Here is a 19,957-nt window from a genome sequence, read left to right as displayed (position 1 = left end):
TAACTATAGACCTTTTCCTTTTTCCCAAGATTTGAGAGGGAAGACTGCAATGCAGTTAGCCTAGCACCCACTTCTCTGGAAATGGGTCACAGTATTGTTAATGACACAAAGGCAATCCAGATATTGACATACAAAGAAGACCAATTAACAGTAACAACTGTGCCACTTTGGCAATAGCAATAAAATCATCAAGAATAATAGCATCAAGGACAAACTGGATATTGACATACCCTAAGAACCAATAATGTACTATCCTTAACTATAGAAAAGCATCTGTTGTTATAAACACTAAGACAAAGCTACTATTGACATACAGTGACTGTCTATAAATGCAACAACTATACCTCCACTAACAATAGAAAAGTATTCAATAGTAGTAGTATACAGTTATGTAAAGATTAATAAAGCTCCATGGGTATACCAGCAAAGATAGAGGGGGTGGGGAATAGGAAAATGAAAGTATAATTTGAAAATAAATGGAAGATGAGAGCAAAGAGATGAAGTATCATATTAAGAAGTAAAAGGAAATTAACAGCTAGATGAAAGTAACAACAAAATATAGGTGAAAAAGAAAAATGGGGGAAAAAACCCAATGAATGCAAAAGAAAAAAGGGTACTAAAAAATTCCTCTATATTTGAATAAGTTATCTTTCCAGGATCTGCAGTTTTGGAGTTCATCAAGTCAGAGTTTTCTTCATCTAGCTTTATGGCCTGTGGTTTTATGATGTGCCTCCTCCACCACACCAGGAGCCCATCTCTGTACACCCTAGACTATAGCAATCATCCAAGCTGAGGTGTATCCTTGCTCATGTTGGTAGATCAGGAAAGCAATTGGATCACTGGTCTCTGCTGGATATAGGCAGCAGGGCAGGGTTTCGAGCAGACAACTGGACTTAATACTAGCATGTACAGGCCCAGCCACTTCTGAAAGCCACATTACTGGGCCTGGCTTTTCACCATGGAGGTTGGAACCACATGCTCTTCCCAGCCTGAACTTGAACTTCTCAGGGGGTCTGTGTCTAACCCATGCCCTCTCTGTGGCTGTCTCTCACCTAGTCACTGTGATGGGATAACACGGGAAACCCTAAAGTGAAGTTCTGTAGTTATTCTATGGCTCAGTCTTAAAACTAACACCTTCCCTAAGGTGTTGGGGTGGCTCCTGACTAAACCTTCTCTAACACAGTGGGTTCTGCACTGGATTTCTTCTCCAGCTTTAGCCTGCTATTAATGCATCATTTTGGGAGTAAAATCCTATGCTGTTTTTGTAATTTACAATACCTGTGGGCTTTTATTGGGAGCAGTACTGCTGGCCCAGTCCATTATTTCTCCTTGGAGATGCTGGCTCTCCAGAGCTTGCCTTCTCTACTGGGGCATTGTCCTTGTCCACAATCAGGTCATTTGGTTGGTGCCTCTGTTGCCCTGTGCTGAGTAGAAGCAAAATGTGGAGTGGGCTCAGAGTTGGCAGGTGGCTGCAACCAGGGTACAGAATCCACGGGCATGAAGTCGGCTGGGGGAGAACATGTACCTTCCATCTGTAGGTGTGGCTACAATAAAATATTTTAAATTAAGTCATGTGTTGTTTTTTCTGACAATGCTATTGCACCTTTAGTAAACTATAGTATAATGTAAACTTAACTAGGGTGTGCACTGGGAAACCAAAATATTTGTGTGACTTGCTTTATTGTGGTGGTATGGAGCCAAACCCACAGTATCTTTAAGGTGTGCTGGTAATGTCATTTTTCTTCAGAATGGTAGAAGGTCAAAACAGTTACAGCATATATCTTGGTGAATATGCAAGGGAATGAGCATACTCAATTATTGCTGGCAGAACTAAAGTAACTGCAAAATTACATAGGTGTATTAAAATTGAATACATATACTTTTCAGTGAACAACCTTTTGAGAAATTGCACTATAACAACATCACTCATGCACAAAATCTTTGTACACAGATGTTTATTGAAACACTGGAGTAAAAAATGTGAACTAGCCAGGGATTTAGCTCAGTGGTTCCGGTGCCTGCCTCGCAAGCACAAGGTCCCGAGTTTGATCCCTGGTACCAAAAAAAAAAAAGTGAACTAAATCAGTAAATAAATGATTGAGTAAATGGTGTTATAATGGAAAATTATGTCAACGTTAAAAAGAATGTTAGATTTGTTTCTGTTGATCTGCAAAGAGGTTGGTGAGAAAAAAAATTCAGCACAAAGTAAAAGTTATAATACCTAATATTTGAGGATTTTTAGTGCTATATGTATGAAAAGAAATACTTGTGTATAAAAAAAATACAAAACTTTTCATATGGGGAAGGTAAAGGGTTAATTTCCAAATCTCCTGTCAGTAATGTAATACCAAAGATAGTTTTCTCGGTATGTTAGTGGGAGGTAGAGGTTTGTAATAAACAGGGCTTAATGAGTCTGGGAGCTGCTCTGTTAAGTGGTTTTGGGTCAGGAAAACAGTTGTTGAAATATCTTTGATACTTGGAGTAACTCATAAAAGCTGAGCAGAGGCATAATGCACCTGTTAGTCTTTCAGTAATATTTGTAGATTTTATAATAGTTACTTTCAAATTTGAATCAATTTTTGAGTTTTTCAAGATGTTCTTTTCCATTCTGCTTGGTTTTTTCCACTGCGTATGTGGTGTATAATTCAGGGAGCTAATGCTGAGTTAAAGCATTACATTGTTGGGCAAGGCAATTCAAAACCAAGAACATTTTCTTAAGTTCTTCCCCTACAAGTATATCTGGTGGGAAATACATTTCTGTCTACAGTGGAAAAATACTGGTGGATAATTGTGTCCACTCAGTGTACAATTAATGACCTGTGTACCAAAACTATTACAGTATATTGACCCTTGGGTGTGTGCTAAATGTTGTTTTTCATCTTTTGGAATCTACTCAGCATCATTTCTGGAATTACAGCATAGTTACTTTTTGTAGCCCTGTTTTGTTTTCAGTTTGTTCTGTAGATGAGCAAAAGATCATTTTTTGTAGTACAGAGTATTGAACACAAGCTATTCACACTGAGCTACATCTCCAGTACCAGCATCCTCCCCCCCACACACACCCTTTTTGAGACAGGGTCTTGCTGAGTTGCCCAGGCTCAGCTCAAACTTGTGATCCTCCTGCCCAAGCCTCCCAGAGTGCTCAGATTATAGGCGTGTGACACCATGCCCAGCTAAAGATAATTCTTAAGATAGTATTTGGTTGTGTTTTGCTTTGGTTTGGGTCTGTGTTTTTCAGAAAATGCACCAAGTCCCTGTGAACGTTCAGACATGAAGATAACAAACTACAATACTTCTGATACGTTTTAAGACTTCACAGGGTCTCCCCTAATGAGAACCTTAATGGGGGAAAAAAAGTGTCCCATTTGGTTAAAGGAAGCTTCATGTTTAGGTGAGGGAAGCTACAGAAATGAAGCATTTCTGAGAATGCAATTCCACAACAGGACTTAGCAAGTGAAGTGGGCTCACTTGCAGCCTACACATCCCCTTGACTAGGTGTGGTACATAAATTGTACAATCATTCATCAGTGCCGTGTTATCTCACAGTAAAGCCTGTAATTCTTGCAGAATAGTGACAACTGCCTACATTTCAACTATTTTGCACAAGTTTTAAAAGGAAAAATCCAGAGCCCATACCTAAGCATGTTAGGTGGCTGAGAATGCAAGAAGCCTTTAATTAAACATAAATTGGGCAATAAAGATCTAAGACCCAAAACCCTATACTAAAGCAGAAAACAATTGTTTGGGAGGTGCTATGCATAAGAAGAGTGCTGACAGGTTCTACTGGTAGTGACACAATATGAATTTGAATTCAGGACAGTCTCATTCTGAATGGTGAAATAGAACAAGTCACAATTCTGACTACTGAGAAATAGAAAGTAAGGGCTTGAACATGTACAAGACCACATGGGAAACTAGTTCTGGGGGAAAAGGAGGCATCTAGGGAAGAGGAGAAAGAAAAAAAAGGTCTTATTTAACAAGATATCACCAATCCAAGAGACTGACCATTACCCAAATGTACTTTTAATTTTTTAAAGGAAATTGTTCTTTTGCAAAAAAAACTCCCACTATGCTCCTGAATTAAAAACAGTAGCCCTGGTGTGATTCCGTCCTGCGCGCCTGTTCTCTGGGGGCAGTAGCTGTTTATTTCCTTCTGCGTTCTCTCCCACCTAAGTGTGTGCCACTACTCCATGGAAGATTCAATGGATATGGACATGAGCCCCCTGAGGCCCCAGAACGATCTTTTCAGTTGTGAACTAAAGGCCGACAAAGATTATCAGGTTAAGGTGGATAATGATGAAAATGAGCATCAGTTGTCATTAAGAACGGTCAGTTTAGGGGCTGGTGCAGAGGACGAATTGCACATTGTGGAAGCAGAGGCAATGAATTACGAAGGCAGTCCAATTAAAGTAACACTAGCAACTTTAAAAATGTCTGTACAGCCAACGGTTTCCCTTGGGGGCTTTGAAATTATACCACCTGTGGTCTTAAGGTTGAAGTATGGTTCAGGGCCTGTGCATATTAGTGGACAGCACTTAGTGGCTGTAGAGGAAGATGGAGAGTCAGATGAGGAGGAGGAAGAGGATGTAAAACTCTTAAGTATATCTGGAAAGCGATCTGTCCCTGGAAGTGGTAGCAAGGTTCCACAGAAAAAAAGTAAAACTAGCAGCTGATGAAGATGTTGATGATGAGGAGGATGATGATGATGACGAAGCTGAAGAGAAAGCACCAGTGAAGAAATCAATACAAGATACTCCAGCCAAAAACGCACAAAAATCAAACCAGAATGGAAAAGACTCAAAACCATCAACACCAAGATCAAAAGGTCAAGAATCCTTCAAAAAACAAGAAAAGACTCCTAAAACACCCAAAGGACCTAGTTCTGTAGAAGATATTAAAGCAAAAATGCAAGCAAGTATAGAAAAGGCGCATTGAACAGTCCTGGGCACTACTGATAAATTTAAGCCCAAAGATGGGGAGAAAGGAAAAGGAGAGACAAATAATAGTCCATTCTATCATCAACAATCCAGACTGAAGTCTTCTATTTTAATCTCAATCCCCTTTCCTGATTTGCCACTCAGACCTCCTTCCAAGCTGGAAGCAATCTGTTTCCTAAAGCGCCTTTTTTTCCTTTACTTTTTTTTTGTGAGGTTTTTTTTTTTTTTGGTACCGAAGATTGAACTCGGGTCCTTGCGCTTGCGCAGCAGGCGGCGAAACCACTGAGCTAAATCCCTGGCCCTCCTTTACTTTTATGACTGCTGTGATTCAGTGAACCTTACATAATGCTTTCTGTTGTGCATATGCCTCATCTCTTGTTTTAATTACCTTTGTATTTCTTAGCTGCTCAATAAATATTTGAATGAATAAAAAAAAAACAGTAATACCCCCCCCCATACACACACACACACACACACACACACACACATGAGTTCCTGTCCACAGATTGTTTGCTATTATATGCATAGGGTTTGTACTGTATAGGGGGAAAAGTGTCCAGGTCCAGACAAATGTACTGTTAGAGGTTTTTCAAAACAATGAAACTGGGCTGGGGATTTAGCTGAGTGGCACCACACCTACCTTGCAAGAAAAAGGTCCTGAGTTCGATCCCCCATACCAAAGAACAAACAAAAAAACATAATGAAACCATTCCAGAAAATAAAGCCATGAAACATAAGAAAACTAATTCAAAACATCCTAACTTGATTTAAATATTAATGAAACTAGCAGCTACATTTATTTAAAACAACTCAGGAACTGGGGATGCAGAAACTTACAGGAATAGAGAGTAGGAGGAAATATAACAGGACCTGCACGAATTCAAAGAAAAGGCAAAATTATCTGATAAATTATAAAAGCCCCTTGGGAGAATACATATGGTTGAAAGTATGTATTGAACAGATGATGAAAAAGTCAAAAAAAGAAAGCCAAATAATAGATTAAAAGTATTGCAGAGAAAGTTATAGATATAGATAATAGGAAAATATTTAATGTTTATTGAAGAGCAGAACTTTAGACACCAAGCAAGAAGCCACAAGCCCAGAAAGCAGCGCTTTGAGTCACAGGATATACTTAGGCCTTGAAGCTCAGTGGCATTTGCCCTGCTTGTTTTAAAATTGCTTTGAACAATATCTGCCCTCAAAAAATTACTGTATGTGAGAAACCAGACAATGTAACTCATGTTCAGAAGAGTAGCAGCAGAAACAGACTCAAGTGACAAATATGATGAAGGATTTAAAATACCTATTATAAATACATACAGGAACCAAAAACAACAGTGAAAGGAGATGTTAAAGAGAATTATGCATGGTTCCTGACCTACAGTGGTTCAATTTAAACTTTTCATCTGTAACAACTGTACTTCGGCTTCTGATCTTTTCCCACTTTAGCGATATATTATAAATTTCTTCCTCAAGATTCACCATACCTACCCACCTCCCTGGGCTTTGGATGCCATGACACTTCCTGTAAAACCTTGTTTGATCAAAAACTCCGTTCCTGATGGGTGGCCCAAATCAAGTGCCCCATTGAGTCATGCCCCCTGTGAGTCCCCAGTTGTAGATCCTCCCATAATCCCAGGACCTGAAGAGACTCAGTGCCTGCCCCTACAAGGGCCATGATTTCTTCTCAGTGGCCCACTCCCACCCTGTGAATTGTACTTTTGCTTCTTTTGCTTTTAATAAATCTAACTTTTGTTACTCCTTTTGAGTATCTCACTCAATTCTTCGTTCAGTATAGCAAGAACCTGGAAATAACTTCCCCCAAACCCCTGCATCAGATAACTACTTCTGTCACATTCTTGTGCTCATAAAATTCAAAGTCCATCCAGATTCATGAGAAAAGAAACCACAATCTACCTCTTAAGGGGAAAAGTGTCAAAGAACTTGTGTCCATTTAAAATCTGCAATGGCCTGTTCTCTGTACATAAATTATGATTCTCTTGCATACAAAATCTATTCTTCCCCCAAATTTCAGAATTTTCATCCTATTACTACATCAGGATCAGACTAGAGCCCCAGGATCCCATCATTTAATTCAAGTCCAGGCACAGATAGTCTTTAAATGAGGTTTCTTAAGTATGATACCTCTCAGTCTGAAAACCTGTGGAAGAAGGAGACAAATTACAGGCTACCCACACACCAAACATGCAATAGGGAGACAAGATAGTTATCTCTCATTCAAAAGGGGGAGAAGAGGGTCATATAGCAGTCCTTGTTCCATAGAGATTCTGAAATTTCAGCGCACATCACCAGCTCCTTAAATAACCCTGTTCCCTGGAAGTAATTCCCTACGGCTCTGCACTCCACCCTCTGGGTTCTGTTCCACCACTAAGTCATCTTCCTTTTTTTTGGTACCAGGGCTTGAACTCGGGACCTTGAGCTTGTGAGGCAGGCGGTGGAAGCACTGAGCTAAATCCCCAGCCCCTTTTTTCCTTTTAAGTGGCCCATGTTTTCAAATGAGTAGTCTTGGGCTGGGGATTTAGCTCAGTGGTTCCGCTGCCTGCCTCGAAAGTGCAAGGTGGTCCTGAGTTCGATCCCCAGTACCAAAAAAAAAAAATCCAAACAAATGAGTTGTCTCCTCAACCTGTTTCCTCACCAGGAAAGTTTGAAAGTTCAAATACTCCTTTACATTTTGTGCTATTACCACCTTTAAAGTTCAATCAAGTAAAATTGCTTGTAAAACTCCATGGCTTCTTATATATCAAGTTATAATCCACTTTAACAGACAAAAACCACATCTGCATTTTTTTCCTAAGGAAAACTATTTTCCATGTTGTGCCACCTATGTCACTACCATGATTTATTATCTTAAGATTCTTAGAAATCTTAAACCAGGTGTAGTGCATCCCTGTAAACCAAGGTACTCAGGAGGCTGAAACAGAAGGACCACTTGAGCCTAGGAATTAAAGGCCAACCTAGACAACATAGCAAGATCCTATCTTTAAAAAAATCTTTTTAAAATAAATTCATGTGTCTTACTAAGATTCTACATGACACATACTAAAATCTTTTGGAGAGCTTAAAAAGGGGCTTACAAACACAATCTTGGCTGAATCTTTACTCTGAGATAAGTTTTAATCCCTAAAAATACTGAATAAATTTTCTAAAAATTCATGAAGGTAATGCTATGGAGAGAGACAGAGATAGCACTCAGATATGTAAGTAACTAGTATGCCAACTCTTGACTATAAAGACCGGTTATCAGAGTGACAAGAGAGGGACTATTGAAGGTGAATAATCTGAGAATAAGAACCCACAAGGAAGGGTCTGTGCTTAGGGCAATATAGGATGAAGAGGGGAGCCTTGCTTGCCTAACATTAAGTGAAGTGGCTCATACTTTGGACTAGCATTTTGTGTGTGGAGATACAAAAGAAAGCTTTATCAAAAGAGCTAGGAATTTAGGACATATTTACAGAAAAAAACCTAGAAAAAAATTGAAAGATAAAACTGTATCAAAAAAGACAAGATCAATCTGGACTTTGTAGTATTATTATAGGTAGCTAAATTAGGTAGAAATATTATAGGCCATCAGACAGGGCTAGGCCCTTGAGGGAGTCAGTGCAGAAGATGAGAACACATCACAACTGTGGCCGGAGGCACATCTGTCTAAGTCTAGGCCTCAAGATAAAGATGGAATAACCAAGCCTACATGCCTCCCCAAGGGCTAAGCAATAAATGAAGATTATACTCACCAGGTCCAATAAAGTCTAGATAGATGTCAGTCACCCAGGTGGGTAACCAGGACCTCCCGATCCATCCTTTCCTAAAAAGGTCTTTGTTCTTTCCATGTACCCTTGCTGAATGACTTCCCCATTGGACCTGCTTCTGTTCTACCTGAGCGAGTTAGAACTATAGAGATGCGCCACACTTTGTGTTAGATTTGAGTCTCTTTATTAAAGCTGGCGACCGAGATGGGGCTAGTGCCTGGAAAATTCTCTCGGTGCTAAGAAGCAGTTTGATTTCTCCTTTTAAACCATACTTTCAGTTGAGGAGGGCTCAAGGGGAGTGCAAGTGGAATTTTATAGAAGCAGAACCATGTCAGGTTAGTGAGGGGAGCAAAAGGAAGTTTCCCAACTAGGTGAGGTACAAAACATCCTGCAACTGCAGCAAGTTTTCTGCCAAATAGGATGTGGGTTTTGGGTGCTTTTTCCAAGCACAACCACACAATGGTGGTAAAGCTCAAGATGGAGTTGGGTTGGCTATCACATTCCCAACTCAAGATGGAGTCGGGTTGGTTATCACACTTCACCATTGGATCAATATTACCTAAGTGGCTATACTTGTAATCTTATTGGTTGATCACAGTTTTGACCCACATGGTACCCACCTTGTGATTTTTCTCTATAAAACTTCCTTTGAGAAGTGGGCTCATTGGCAACCCACTTTTGGATCCCCTCTTATCTCTCAGGAGCTATCCTCTCAATAAATTTTTCCTACTCTTAACTTTCATTGTTCCTTAGAATTCATTCTATGATTTTGGGGGACACAAATTTGGTATATCAACCAGCTATCAGGTTGGGAATTATATTTTCCCCCTACATCAGTATTTAGGAAGATTCACTTAAATTTGAGACAGTTGAAAAGGAGAAAGTAGTTCAGGTAGGTATGAACGCACAAAGAGTTCAGTGTGCAGTCATAGAAGAATATGGGCTGTAGTTTAGGGCACTTCCATATTTTCTATGAAAGAATGACTTAGAGGTAGCCATCTGGAAACAGAGAAAGAGAACTGTTTCATAGGGAGAGTAGCTGGTCCAACTGAGGATGGCTGTGGACACAGTCACCCTTTGATGCATCCAATAATTCTAGCGAGCTCTTTTAGAAGTGATGTGTTTTAGTGTATGTTATCATAGGAAGTAATTCTAAATAAAAAATGAAAAATACTCTAAAGTTGGAGTTATAGCCACTGGTGTTGTATAATAGTCATTACTGGGTATGAGGTCTGTTAAAGTAATAGGAAAAGATCATTGACCCTAAAACTGGTTCTTATTCTATTCCAGAGTTTCTAGTCGGAGAGACATTGGAAAATTCTATCTACCTGATCTGTACCTTGACTTCTATTTGTAAAAACAAAACAAGAAACTATTCTCTTTAAGGTTACCCTATTTGTTTTTATTTTTTTATTTTTTATTTTTGATACTGGGGATTGAACTTGGGACGTTGCGCATGTGAGGCAGGTGGCAGCACCACTGAGCTAAATCCCCGACCCTATTTTATTTTTAAATAATTTAAAATTTTTTATTAGTACATTTGCATTAAATAATAATTACATTCATCATGGGGAATTGGTACATGTACATAACTCATCTTAAAATACAAGAGCTGGTGCTATGATAATGCTCCAAAAGTAGGACTAGAAAGATAGAGTTGAAGCCATGGATTATCAGATAATATTTTTGAGGCTAAAGTTACAGCCATAAATCAGGCTTGCTCATCAGTACACTTTCACAAACATGTACTTAAACCACAAAGGCTGCAGAGGCATTTTTGTGGGCTATAAGTAGTTCTTGCTTTAGCATTATGTACCCTAGTGGGAAATGTCAAAGTGTATCTTTTTGTCTCTCTTCCCTTTGCCTGGGGTGCTGTTCTCTGTCTGGAGAACTCTAGCTCATCCTGTTTGATTCAGCTGGATGGAACCTTCTTTGTGAAATCTTGCCCATTCCCTCAGGGAATGCAAGTCACTTCCTTTCTCCTCCCTGACTAGTTGTACATTCATTTTTATTGCACATATCACAGAGCTTTGGAGTTATTCCTCACCCAAAAAGAAGACGCTGCCATTGAGGAGGCAAAATAGAGGCTTGAAAATAAGAGAACAGTACACGGGAAAACTGAAGCAGATTTTTAAAAGCTTCATGACTTTGTCTAGAGTGAGTACTTTTACTTTCATCTGGGTAGAAGGAAAAACAGAAGGCATGCAAGAGGTATTTTTTTTTGGTACTGGGGATCAAACTCGGGTCCTTTGCGCTTGGACAGCAGGCAGCAAAACTGCAGAGCTAAAACCCCAGCCCTACAAGAGGTATTTTTGGCACGCAGCTATAGTAACAGCTATCTCTAGTTGTAATTTACAGCGCTTGGGGCTTTCTTGTTCAAAGGATTCACCAATCCAGACATAGCTACAAGTATTTAAAAACATCACTTTGTCATTGACTAATGTGCTAGCTTTTAGGAGCTTCTAGATTCTGTTTTTATGACCTCCAAATTGGAAATATGCAAGAGATATCCTGAAAACAAAATGACTCCGTTATCTAGTGATCCAAGTAAAATAGGAAAGCTAATTATCCTGCTAATTTCTAAACATCATCATACTATGAAATAAAAAGGATAAACCAAAGCTCTAATTCTTTACCAAAGTTAAAGGCATTAAAGACTAATAGCATTTTGAAGACAATGATAAAAGATGCCTGATATTACATAGGTCCCCCCTCCTCCTACCACTTCCCACCTCCATCAAAAAGCAAATGCTCAGGCAAGGGCTTCTCTGCATCGTTTCTACCATTAGTATTCGTGGTTGTGCTAAGAAGCGGTGGTAGATTCTACGGAGAATTACAAATTTTGTATTGCTACTTTTTAGATTTTAGCATTTTTATGCCTGCATCAAAAGTACAGAAATTGAGACGTTGAGGATAAAAGGGAAAGAATAATTAATGAAATGTGGCCCCTGAGACAGAAGGGAGGGAGGGCTCAGGGAACTGTTGAAGTTTTATTCTGATTCACTGAGATGAAAGGAAAAAAAGTCAAGAGAAGTGTGAATGCAGGTGGCATTTTTGGTGCCTGGGGTAGGAGGTTGAAATTTTTTCTTTTGATCTCTATATTTTCCATGAAGTAGGAGATAAGATCAGGTATTAAGAGCAAAAAGGGCGAGGGGATGGCAAAGATGTCTTGAGGACTGGCTGAAGATTAAGCCCCCTTCTTCCACTATGCAGGAGGATATCCAGGCTACATAAAGACTCAGCTGAGATTTCTGGTTCTTAAAGTAGCCCTTATGAAAAACAGGCAGCTAGATAGATTTTCTAGGTCAGTCCAGGGAAGGATTGATGGGGCGAAGGAGTAGGAAGCACTGGTGCTGTATTGACTTTGGGTTCAGGTTGGGTAAGAAAAAATGCCCACTGGGAGAAATACAAGTCTAGATGAGGTTTCAAAGGAAGAGCATGGGGACCCAGGGCAGGAGGTTGTAGTTCTGGAATGTCATAAAGATAAAGGTACAAGTAGCTCTGGCGAGGGCTGCTGTGGGCTGTGACTCAGGACAGGGAGCCTGAAATTGAGGAACAGTGAGCTTCTGGATTTGAGTTTTCAGACAACATACCTCATGTGTGTTCCTGTCTTTTGCTTGTATTGAACCGGATGTGCTGTGATTTTGTCTCTTTTACCTATCAGTCTTTGCCTGCCTCTCAGCCAGACCCTGCCATTTCCTGAATGTGTAACATGCTTTGGACAGGGTATTTTAATTTCACTGTGCCTCTGCCTCTTCGTATACGTGGGTGCCTATAAGATGTACACTGTAGGTTGTTGAGAGCATTAAGATAGTGACATACAGGCTGTAAAGCTTGCTAGTGTTACCAGTTGTTTTAGCCTCATGCACAGAATGACCACATAGTGGGTGCTTAACGAAGCCCTCGCTCTGGAGCGCTCCAAGATGACTACCTGAGTAGGGCTGCGCGACAGAAAGCCGCCCAGTCTACCGCACTCGGGTCTGAGTCTCCGGCCTCACAGACCGGGGGGCCACAGTGGAGCTCGCGGGTCGGAGAGAAAGAGTCCGAGACTCCGAGCCATGAGCCTTTAACTCGGAAGAAGCCCGCGCCCTCCGCCGACGGAACCAGGAATGGGGAGCCTTGGCTATCACTGGGTGAGTACATAAGCGCAGACGGCATTTGGGCATTTGGGGGCTTCCACGGATCGCCATCATCATAACGGCAACGGAGGCCAACACGCAAGCACATTCGTCACGCCAGGCTCGGAGCACGTGCGCATGACCCGTGTAGCCACTTCAGCACCGGGGGTGAGACCGCGTTTTCACAGGTGCACCAGCTCAGGAAGCTACCGAAGTTCCATTGCGGCCCCTCTCAGACAGTCCGGGCCTGGGCGGGCGGAGGCCAGCTTCCCGTCCAGCTGCCTCCTCCGCGCCCGCATCGCGGCCCGTGCCCGCCCACCCGGCCGTAGCGCCGCTCCACCTTCCTGCCCGGCACCCCGCCCCTTCTCGCCCCAGGACCCTCCATCGCCTGCCCAGCCTACCTTCGCGCGCTCCCCGCCCAGCCCTGCCCCCGCACTATCCCTGCCCCAGCACTGAGCCCTCCCCAGCTCTGGCCCCGCACCTTTCCCCCGCTCCCACCCTGTACCTCCCCGGCCCCGCCCCCTCCCTGCCCACGCTCCTCCCGGCCCAGGCTGCTCTCCGCCCACCGCCGTGCCCTCAGCTCCGCCCCACACTTGGCTCCTCCCCGTCCCCGCCCCCAACCCAGCTCCGCCCCACCCCCGCCCCGTCCCGGGCTCCTCTTTTACCCCGAGCTGCCCACAGTCTCAGTCCCGGTCCGCCGCCCCTCGAGCAGTCCCGCGACCCAGGGAGTCCGTGTCGTCATCCGCTACTTCGCGTCTCAGCCCAGGCGCCGCGGCTCTCCCTCCGAGTAAGTTATCCCACGAGCGCCTGTGCCGGCGCGGGGCTGCTCCGGCCGCTCTGGTTAAGGAAGAAAAGCAGGCGGGGTTGGGGACTTGAAGTGCTTCTGGGGGCGCGCTTCCAGTTCCCGAGAGTTTGGGGCGTGGGAGCGCGCGAGCGGGTGTGCGTGGGGGCGCTTGCGGGCGCGGACAGTCTTACGAACTGCCCAGCTTCGCCAGTCCTGCGTCTCCGGGCAGACCCTTGATCCCAGGCGCCCCCTGCCCTCGGCGTCTAGCTCCGAGGCCCACTTCTTTCCTCGTTCTGCGGGCTCGAGTCCGCCTAGGAGCCCCCGAGTGTGCTGGGGCAGGGACGGCCCGCGTTACCAGGGTGACTGGGATCGCAGACCAGACCGAGATGCTGGCTTGAGGTGGTAATCCAATCCTGCTTTGCAAAACGGGCTTTGAGATTGTTCAGTGGAGACTTCCTTGGGAGAGAGGAAAGTTGTGTACCCTTGTGCGTTTGTGTGTACACTAGCACTTGTGACACTGGGGCCCCCAGCACCTGCTGCAACACCTGAGGAGTTCCCGAGCCCTGTGAGCCATGGCGGCGGATGGGCGCATTCCGGACCTGTCCGACCCACCTGGCTTGGGAGTTTTAAGAGACCGGGTTGATTTATGGCACTGCGTTTCTAAAGCAACCCGTTTTCTAACACACAGTGCTCGGAAGAGTAGTTGAGTGCTCACTATTGAGAAACAGATCCTTGGGTTGCTTAGGACTGATAACTCCATCTCAGCATTCGTTATTTTCATGAGCGTGGGTCAGTATTCTCAATGCAAGGAGCATATTTCTACATTAAAAGTTAATTTTTTTAGCTTTGCTGTCATAGCAGCAGTATTACATTTTGAGTTGATCAGTGAAATGGTTTCTTCATTTGTAAAATGATTGCGGGGTTGCTGAGGTCCCACCTAGTTCTGATTGTCCCAGAGTTCTGCGTCTCTCTTTACTCTCCGTGAAAGTGGAATACCGGTGAAGTTTCCACTATCTTTTTTTTTTTGTACTGGGGATCGAACTTGGGACCTTGTGCTTGCAAGGCAGGCTGGGGAACCACTGAGCTAAATCCCTGGCCCTCCACTGCTTTCTTGACCAGATTCCTTTAAGAAGTACTGTCAGGGAAATGACATTTTGAGTAGAAGTTATTCATTACATGTGTACGGATAACACAACTGTGTGACGAAAGGGAATGACCAGAGCACAGTAGCCTTTAAGAAGCCATTGTGCCCTGGCACAGGAAAGTCAGGAGCTGATAAATCACTTTAAGTGGTGCTTATCCCAGCAGATATTTTTATCCCAGTTCGAATCCTGTGTCATACAAAAATGTTTCTGCGGTGTTTTAACTAAGGAAACATTATACTGTGCAGTGTAAACATATGACTCCATTTCTTTTAGGAAAGAAACAATTATCACACTTAATTAAACACCTGGAAGCATTTATTGCCACCTTCTAATTAAATCTGTTATGGGGAGTTTGGTCAGCAATTTATTGTTAATATTTGAACTTGTAGTACAATTAGTCTTTTTGTACATTTTTGGGATATATATTTCCCTCCATATACATTAATTGGCTGTCCCACTGACTGCCTTTTGAATTTTTAACTTCTAATTTGAGTAAAGTTTAGGAATCTCCCGCTTTGCTAAACAAACTCATCAGAACAAAAGACACTACAAAACAAAAATCAATGATTTGTTAATGTTAACATGTGTATATCTTAGATATTGAATGTTTTGTTGTTAAGCTCTTTGTGTTGACAAATTCAGACTTTGCAAGCCATTATATTCATCTGGATTATCTGATGATTTATGAATCATTAACAAATCATTAAATATTGAAAGGTTCCACTAAAAGTGTTCTCATCCTACACAAACAGGCGTCTTAAACCTTTTCTTTAAGGGAGATTTTTATTTTGTAGTGTCTTTTGTTCTGATGAGTTTGTTTAGTGAGAAAAGGGGTTGTGAGAGTCGAGAATCCTCTCAGTGTTTGATTCTATAATGAGTGCTGTGAGCACAGGCTGTTTTGGAGTCTGGACCAGAATGGCAGAAACAAGTGCTGGACACAGTGCATGGCCCAGACAGAGGGTACTCTATGAGGCCTGTTTTTTTTGCAATTTTCATTCTGTTGAAATTGGAGGAAAGTGTGTGCAGAGAGAAGTGATTGCATTCAAACAGTACTCATTAGGAAATGCCAAACTGGGGGAGGAGCCGGTTTCTACATAGTGTGGTTTGAGGAACTTCAGACCTTAATCCTTGAAGTTGAGTCTGCCACAGTGCGGGCAATGCAGAGATCTCAGAGTTAATTGTTTCGATTAATCCAGTTCTGCTATGATAGATACCCCAGAATAGTTGTAACACACTTCTTTCTTGGAAACTTCATTGCATTCATATTCAGGATCAAGCTTTGCTCTGAGCAACGTGGCACAGTCCATTCCCCACCCTCCATTTTTGCTTGGTATAAATGGAAGGGGTTGAGCATAGTGCAGCTTCCAGGAGGTGGAGAACTAGCAGTGACAATGGGAGGGAAAGGAAGGAAGCACCCTCAGTATTAGTATTAGTGCACCCTCAGTACCACGCACAGATTGTGGCAGTGTGAGGACTTGCACAGGGCCAACCTGGATGACAGAGTGAGCAGTTGGCCCCAGTTTCACCTTCTCAGGAATCTCTGGCTCTGATGTAGAAGTCATGGGAGGCACTGTGTAGTCCACATTACCCCCTCTTCACACTGCCCACATCCTGCATTTAATACCAAATGCACACAAGAGAGCTCAACAAACACCAAAAAGCCACTTGCAACAGCCCAACCTTTATGTTTCCCTGAAGCTAAGAGTTCACTTCCTGCTCTCCTATCTCTGGTTTTGATGGTTGTGGTTCTAGGATTTGACTACAGTTTTTAGGCTTTTGTCCTTTGGTAAGTGCTGCCCAACAGCTGACCATGAGTGATTTGTGGAGGGTCAAAAAAAAAAGTAGAGACCCTTGTTTCAAAATGTAAATGAGATTGAATAGTAGCTAGTGATCCGTCAGTTTTTATTCTGTATTTTGGCGTGAGGAGGAAGAAATGAATTAAAAGTAGAGTGTGAGTTATTCTAGAATGTCAGATCCAGAGGCACCGTAGAAACTGTCTGGCTCATTGGATAAGACCATAACATATGGGTTACTCCAGTTTGGAGGTATCCAGTTCCTCAGTCCAGCTTACAGGAAGTGAGTGCAGGCATCTGTTGATCTCCTACTGTGTGCCTCAGAGTGCACAGCTTTTTCATGTTTACATGAAGGCCTGGAACTCAAGAGGGCAGATAACTTGCACAGAGAAGTATGTTGATAAGAAGGGGTCCCTAGAGGTAAGTTTACCGTGGCAAAAATGGGTTGAGAACTCTCTTGTGTTTCACAAAGAAAAGGTACTGACTTAGAATAGTAGGACCATTTTCAAAATATTTTTATTCCCAACTGAAATTAGTAACCAATAACATTCCTTCTGGCATCTGTTTCAATTAACAGTGTTAAAGCAGCAATAAACGTTGATTTCACAGGTTTCTGTTCTTGGGCTTTCATGTTAAGCATGGAAGTTACCTGAGAAATTCATTTAAAAATATCATGGATTCTCCAGAAGTCACATAATACTCCATCCTTTTAGGGAGAAGTTGCTTTTTCTCTAGAAATAAGTGTTTATGGTACAGAATCAAAGCAGAGGTTTAGAACCAGCTGCAAAGCTGGATGTCTATCAACAAAGTTATTTTTCTAGGGTTGGGCTTTTTCATGTAGAAAAGTAGGGGGTGTATGGACTAACCTAATGATACTCCTGTCCAGGTAACTGCGAGCTGGCAAGACACATAACTCTTCTCTGCCATAAAAGAAATAAAAGGGTGAAGAGGTCACAGGAATGGGCTTCCACTGGAATGCTAGCTTGTAAACAAGTCTAGGTTAGTTTCTTTAATGACAGAAAATGAACTAAGTTCAAAATTTTACTTGATATAGTTTCCTTAACATTGGGAATAAAGGTGAATTTAGTGAAGAAGATACTGGTTCTAATGATTTTACTGGAATCATCTACTTATGTGTCAACCACCATTGACTGTATGACTTGGAACAACCTATTTCAGGTCCCTAAACCTGTCTATTCAAGTTTAGGGACAGTGTATAGAATTGCTGTGTGGATTCCACTAGAATACTCCTCCTGTGTAGTCAGTGCATGAAAGGGGCCTAGCAAGTGGTAGTCTTGTTGGATTGGCCGAATCAGTCTTTCTTCAAGAGGTTGGCGCTAGTGCTGGCCAAGAGGGAAGTGAAGAGGAGGGTGGTGACTTGGACCATGTGTGCTCTAGCCCGGACTTTTTTGTCTTTTCCTCTAATGATGCCAGAGGAACCTAGAGATGGGGTGAATGCAGCAGAATTTCAGTGATTCCCAGCTTCAGAGTCCTGTGATTGTGTAAGGGAAATGCTGCTGGTGATGCTGAAAATGAATGAGCAGCACTTTTGGGTTTTATGTCTGAGCACAGAGCTGTGTTCACTGTGCACAAGGAAAGCTCTTAAAGAACTGTTGAAGTTAACTTGTGAATAGTGGGTCAGCCTTTCACAATGCCCAGACTTAAACTGGGAGTGGATGAAAGCAGATCATCCCAGATGAACTGCCCTGGCATCATGTGGACTCCGTTGGCATGTCCTGCACAGGACCTGGTGCTGTAGGCAGAGGGCAGGCTGCACTGCAGGCGTGTCATCATGCATAGCAGGAGGCTCTTGGTGTACTCCCATGACGTGGAAGGAGCCTGTCGGGCCTATGGCTCAGCCAGCCCAGCCTCACTTCTAGCCAGGTCTCTGCGCTCAAGACAAGCCTTGCCACTCCCAACTCGTCCATCTGTCAGTAGATTGAACCCAGGGTCTTTGTATTGAACTTTCCTTTTTTCTTTTTAAAGACAAAGACTTGTTCCTAAGTTGTTCTAGTTGGACTGGAACTCATGATCTTCCTGCCTCAGGCTCCCGGAGTGCAGGAATTATAGGCATGTGCAACCATGGCCAGCTCAAACTCTTTTTTTTTTTTTTTTGTACCAGGGATTGAACTCAGATCCTTGCGCTTGCGCAGCAGGCGGCAAAACCACTGAGCTAAATACCCGGCCTCAAACTCCTTTTAATTTATTATCTTTTTAAATGAGATTCTGGGCCAGGGATATAGGTTGTTGGTAGAGTGCTTGCCTGGGATACATCAGGCCTTTAAGTTCAATCTCAACACTGAGGAAAAAGAGGGAAAACTTTTACAATACAGTTATTAACAAAAATGAGGAGTGCGGAGGTTGTGGTGTGTTGTGGAGCCCTAACTGCACTCCTGCCTTCCTGTCTCGGGCTGCTCAGCTGTCCTTGTTCATGCTTACACACATGCAGACACAACAAGAAATGCTCTGGCCTTGTGAGGAAATACGCAGGTACAGAGCAGTACAGATTTTACAGTTCAGGACAAGACGTGACTGACACTTAGAAGTAAGTCCAGCACCTGATTCCACCATTCTGTGATCCAGAAATGACTCCTTTGTTTTCCTTCCTCTCTTTAAAGACATGGAGTAGTTTTCCACAAAATGGGTGATATTTGATTAAATACTGCTTTCACTGCCTTCTTACTGCAGTGGGTCCCAGTGACTCAGGGAGCAAACCCAGGGAGGTAAGTAAGCCCGGCTTCCACATCCAGTGACAGCTCTGTGTGCACCTGGTTCCCCATCAGGCTCCTTTGCCTTTGTGGCCTAGAGGACTGACGGTGCCCGGAGAAATGGCTGGTGTTCCTGCAGCAGGAAACCCTGTGTACATGGGGACCTCCTCAAGGAGAAAGGGGCCCTGCCCTGTTTACCTGTGAGACTTGTTCCTCCCTCCTGAGGAGGCTCTGCCCAGGTGGAGCAGCTCGGGACTGTGACCATGGGGAGCCAGAAGGATGATGGACTTTGAACTTGTCTGCTGTGCTATGTTATTAGGGCCGCAGCTCCCAGTCTGAATACAAGTCAGTCACCTAGGCAGCTTGGTGTTACAGGGTAGACTCTTGGGCTCCCACTGACTGCAGCATCACTAAGGACTGGGCCTAGGAATAGGTATTTCTGACGTCCAGCACTCCAAGTGAGAGATGCACAACAGATTGAGAACTGGGAGCCTGAAGAGCTGCTTTCCTGTGTTGCTGCAAAGAAACTTACTTAGGCAACAGGTCTCTAGAGACTGCTTTCTTCTTTCTTTTTTTAGCAGCAGAGAGCAAATCTGTTTAAAGTACAGAGTAGTTTAAAGAAGATTAAAATACACATGCACACACACACAGACACACACAGTCAGTGCACACCTGTGAACCACCTTAAGAAATAACAGTGTTTTT

General features: G+C 43.0%; 1 protein-coding gene and 2 pseudogenes across 2 annotated transcripts in view; 2 read left to right on the top strand and 1 right to left on the bottom strand.

The window, feature by feature from the left end:
• Positions 1 to 4,175: 4,175 nt before the first annotated feature.
• On the top strand, positions 4,176 to 5,033 carry LOC101715133 (nucleophosmin pseudogene; annotated as a pseudogene).
• Positions 5,034 to 13,461: 8,428 nt separating this feature from the next.
• Tnfaip8 (TNF alpha induced protein 8) overlaps positions 13,462 to 19,957 on the top strand; it is a 123,548-nt gene continuing 117,052 nt past the window's right edge. The window contains exon 1 of one of the 2 annotated variants that reach the window (XM_013077840.3): positions 13,462 to 13,609. In XM_013077840.3, coding sequence (XP_012933294.1) covers position 13,609 — 1 coding nt within the window. In that variant the 5' untranslated portion in view covers positions 13,462 to 13,608. The remainder of the gene's footprint in view (positions 13,610 to 19,957) is intronic. The other variant, XM_087194678.1, reaches the window with a different exon arrangement.
• The window catches only part of LOC101707635 (adenylate kinase isoenzyme 6 pseudogene), a 41,087-nt pseudogene continuing 34,793 nt past the window's right edge, over positions 13,664 to 19,957 (bottom strand).

The sequence above is a fragment of the Heterocephalus glaber genome, unplaced genomic scaffold, assembly GCF_053883595.1.
Source record: "Heterocephalus glaber isolate CG9 unplaced genomic scaffold, H.glaber_assembly_v1.0 deba00001606, whole genome shotgun sequence".
In the NCBI taxonomy this organism is placed as follows: Eukaryota; Metazoa; Chordata; class Mammalia; order Rodentia; family Bathyergidae; genus Heterocephalus; species Heterocephalus glaber.
This window is presented reverse-complemented; position numbering and strand designations above follow the sequence as displayed.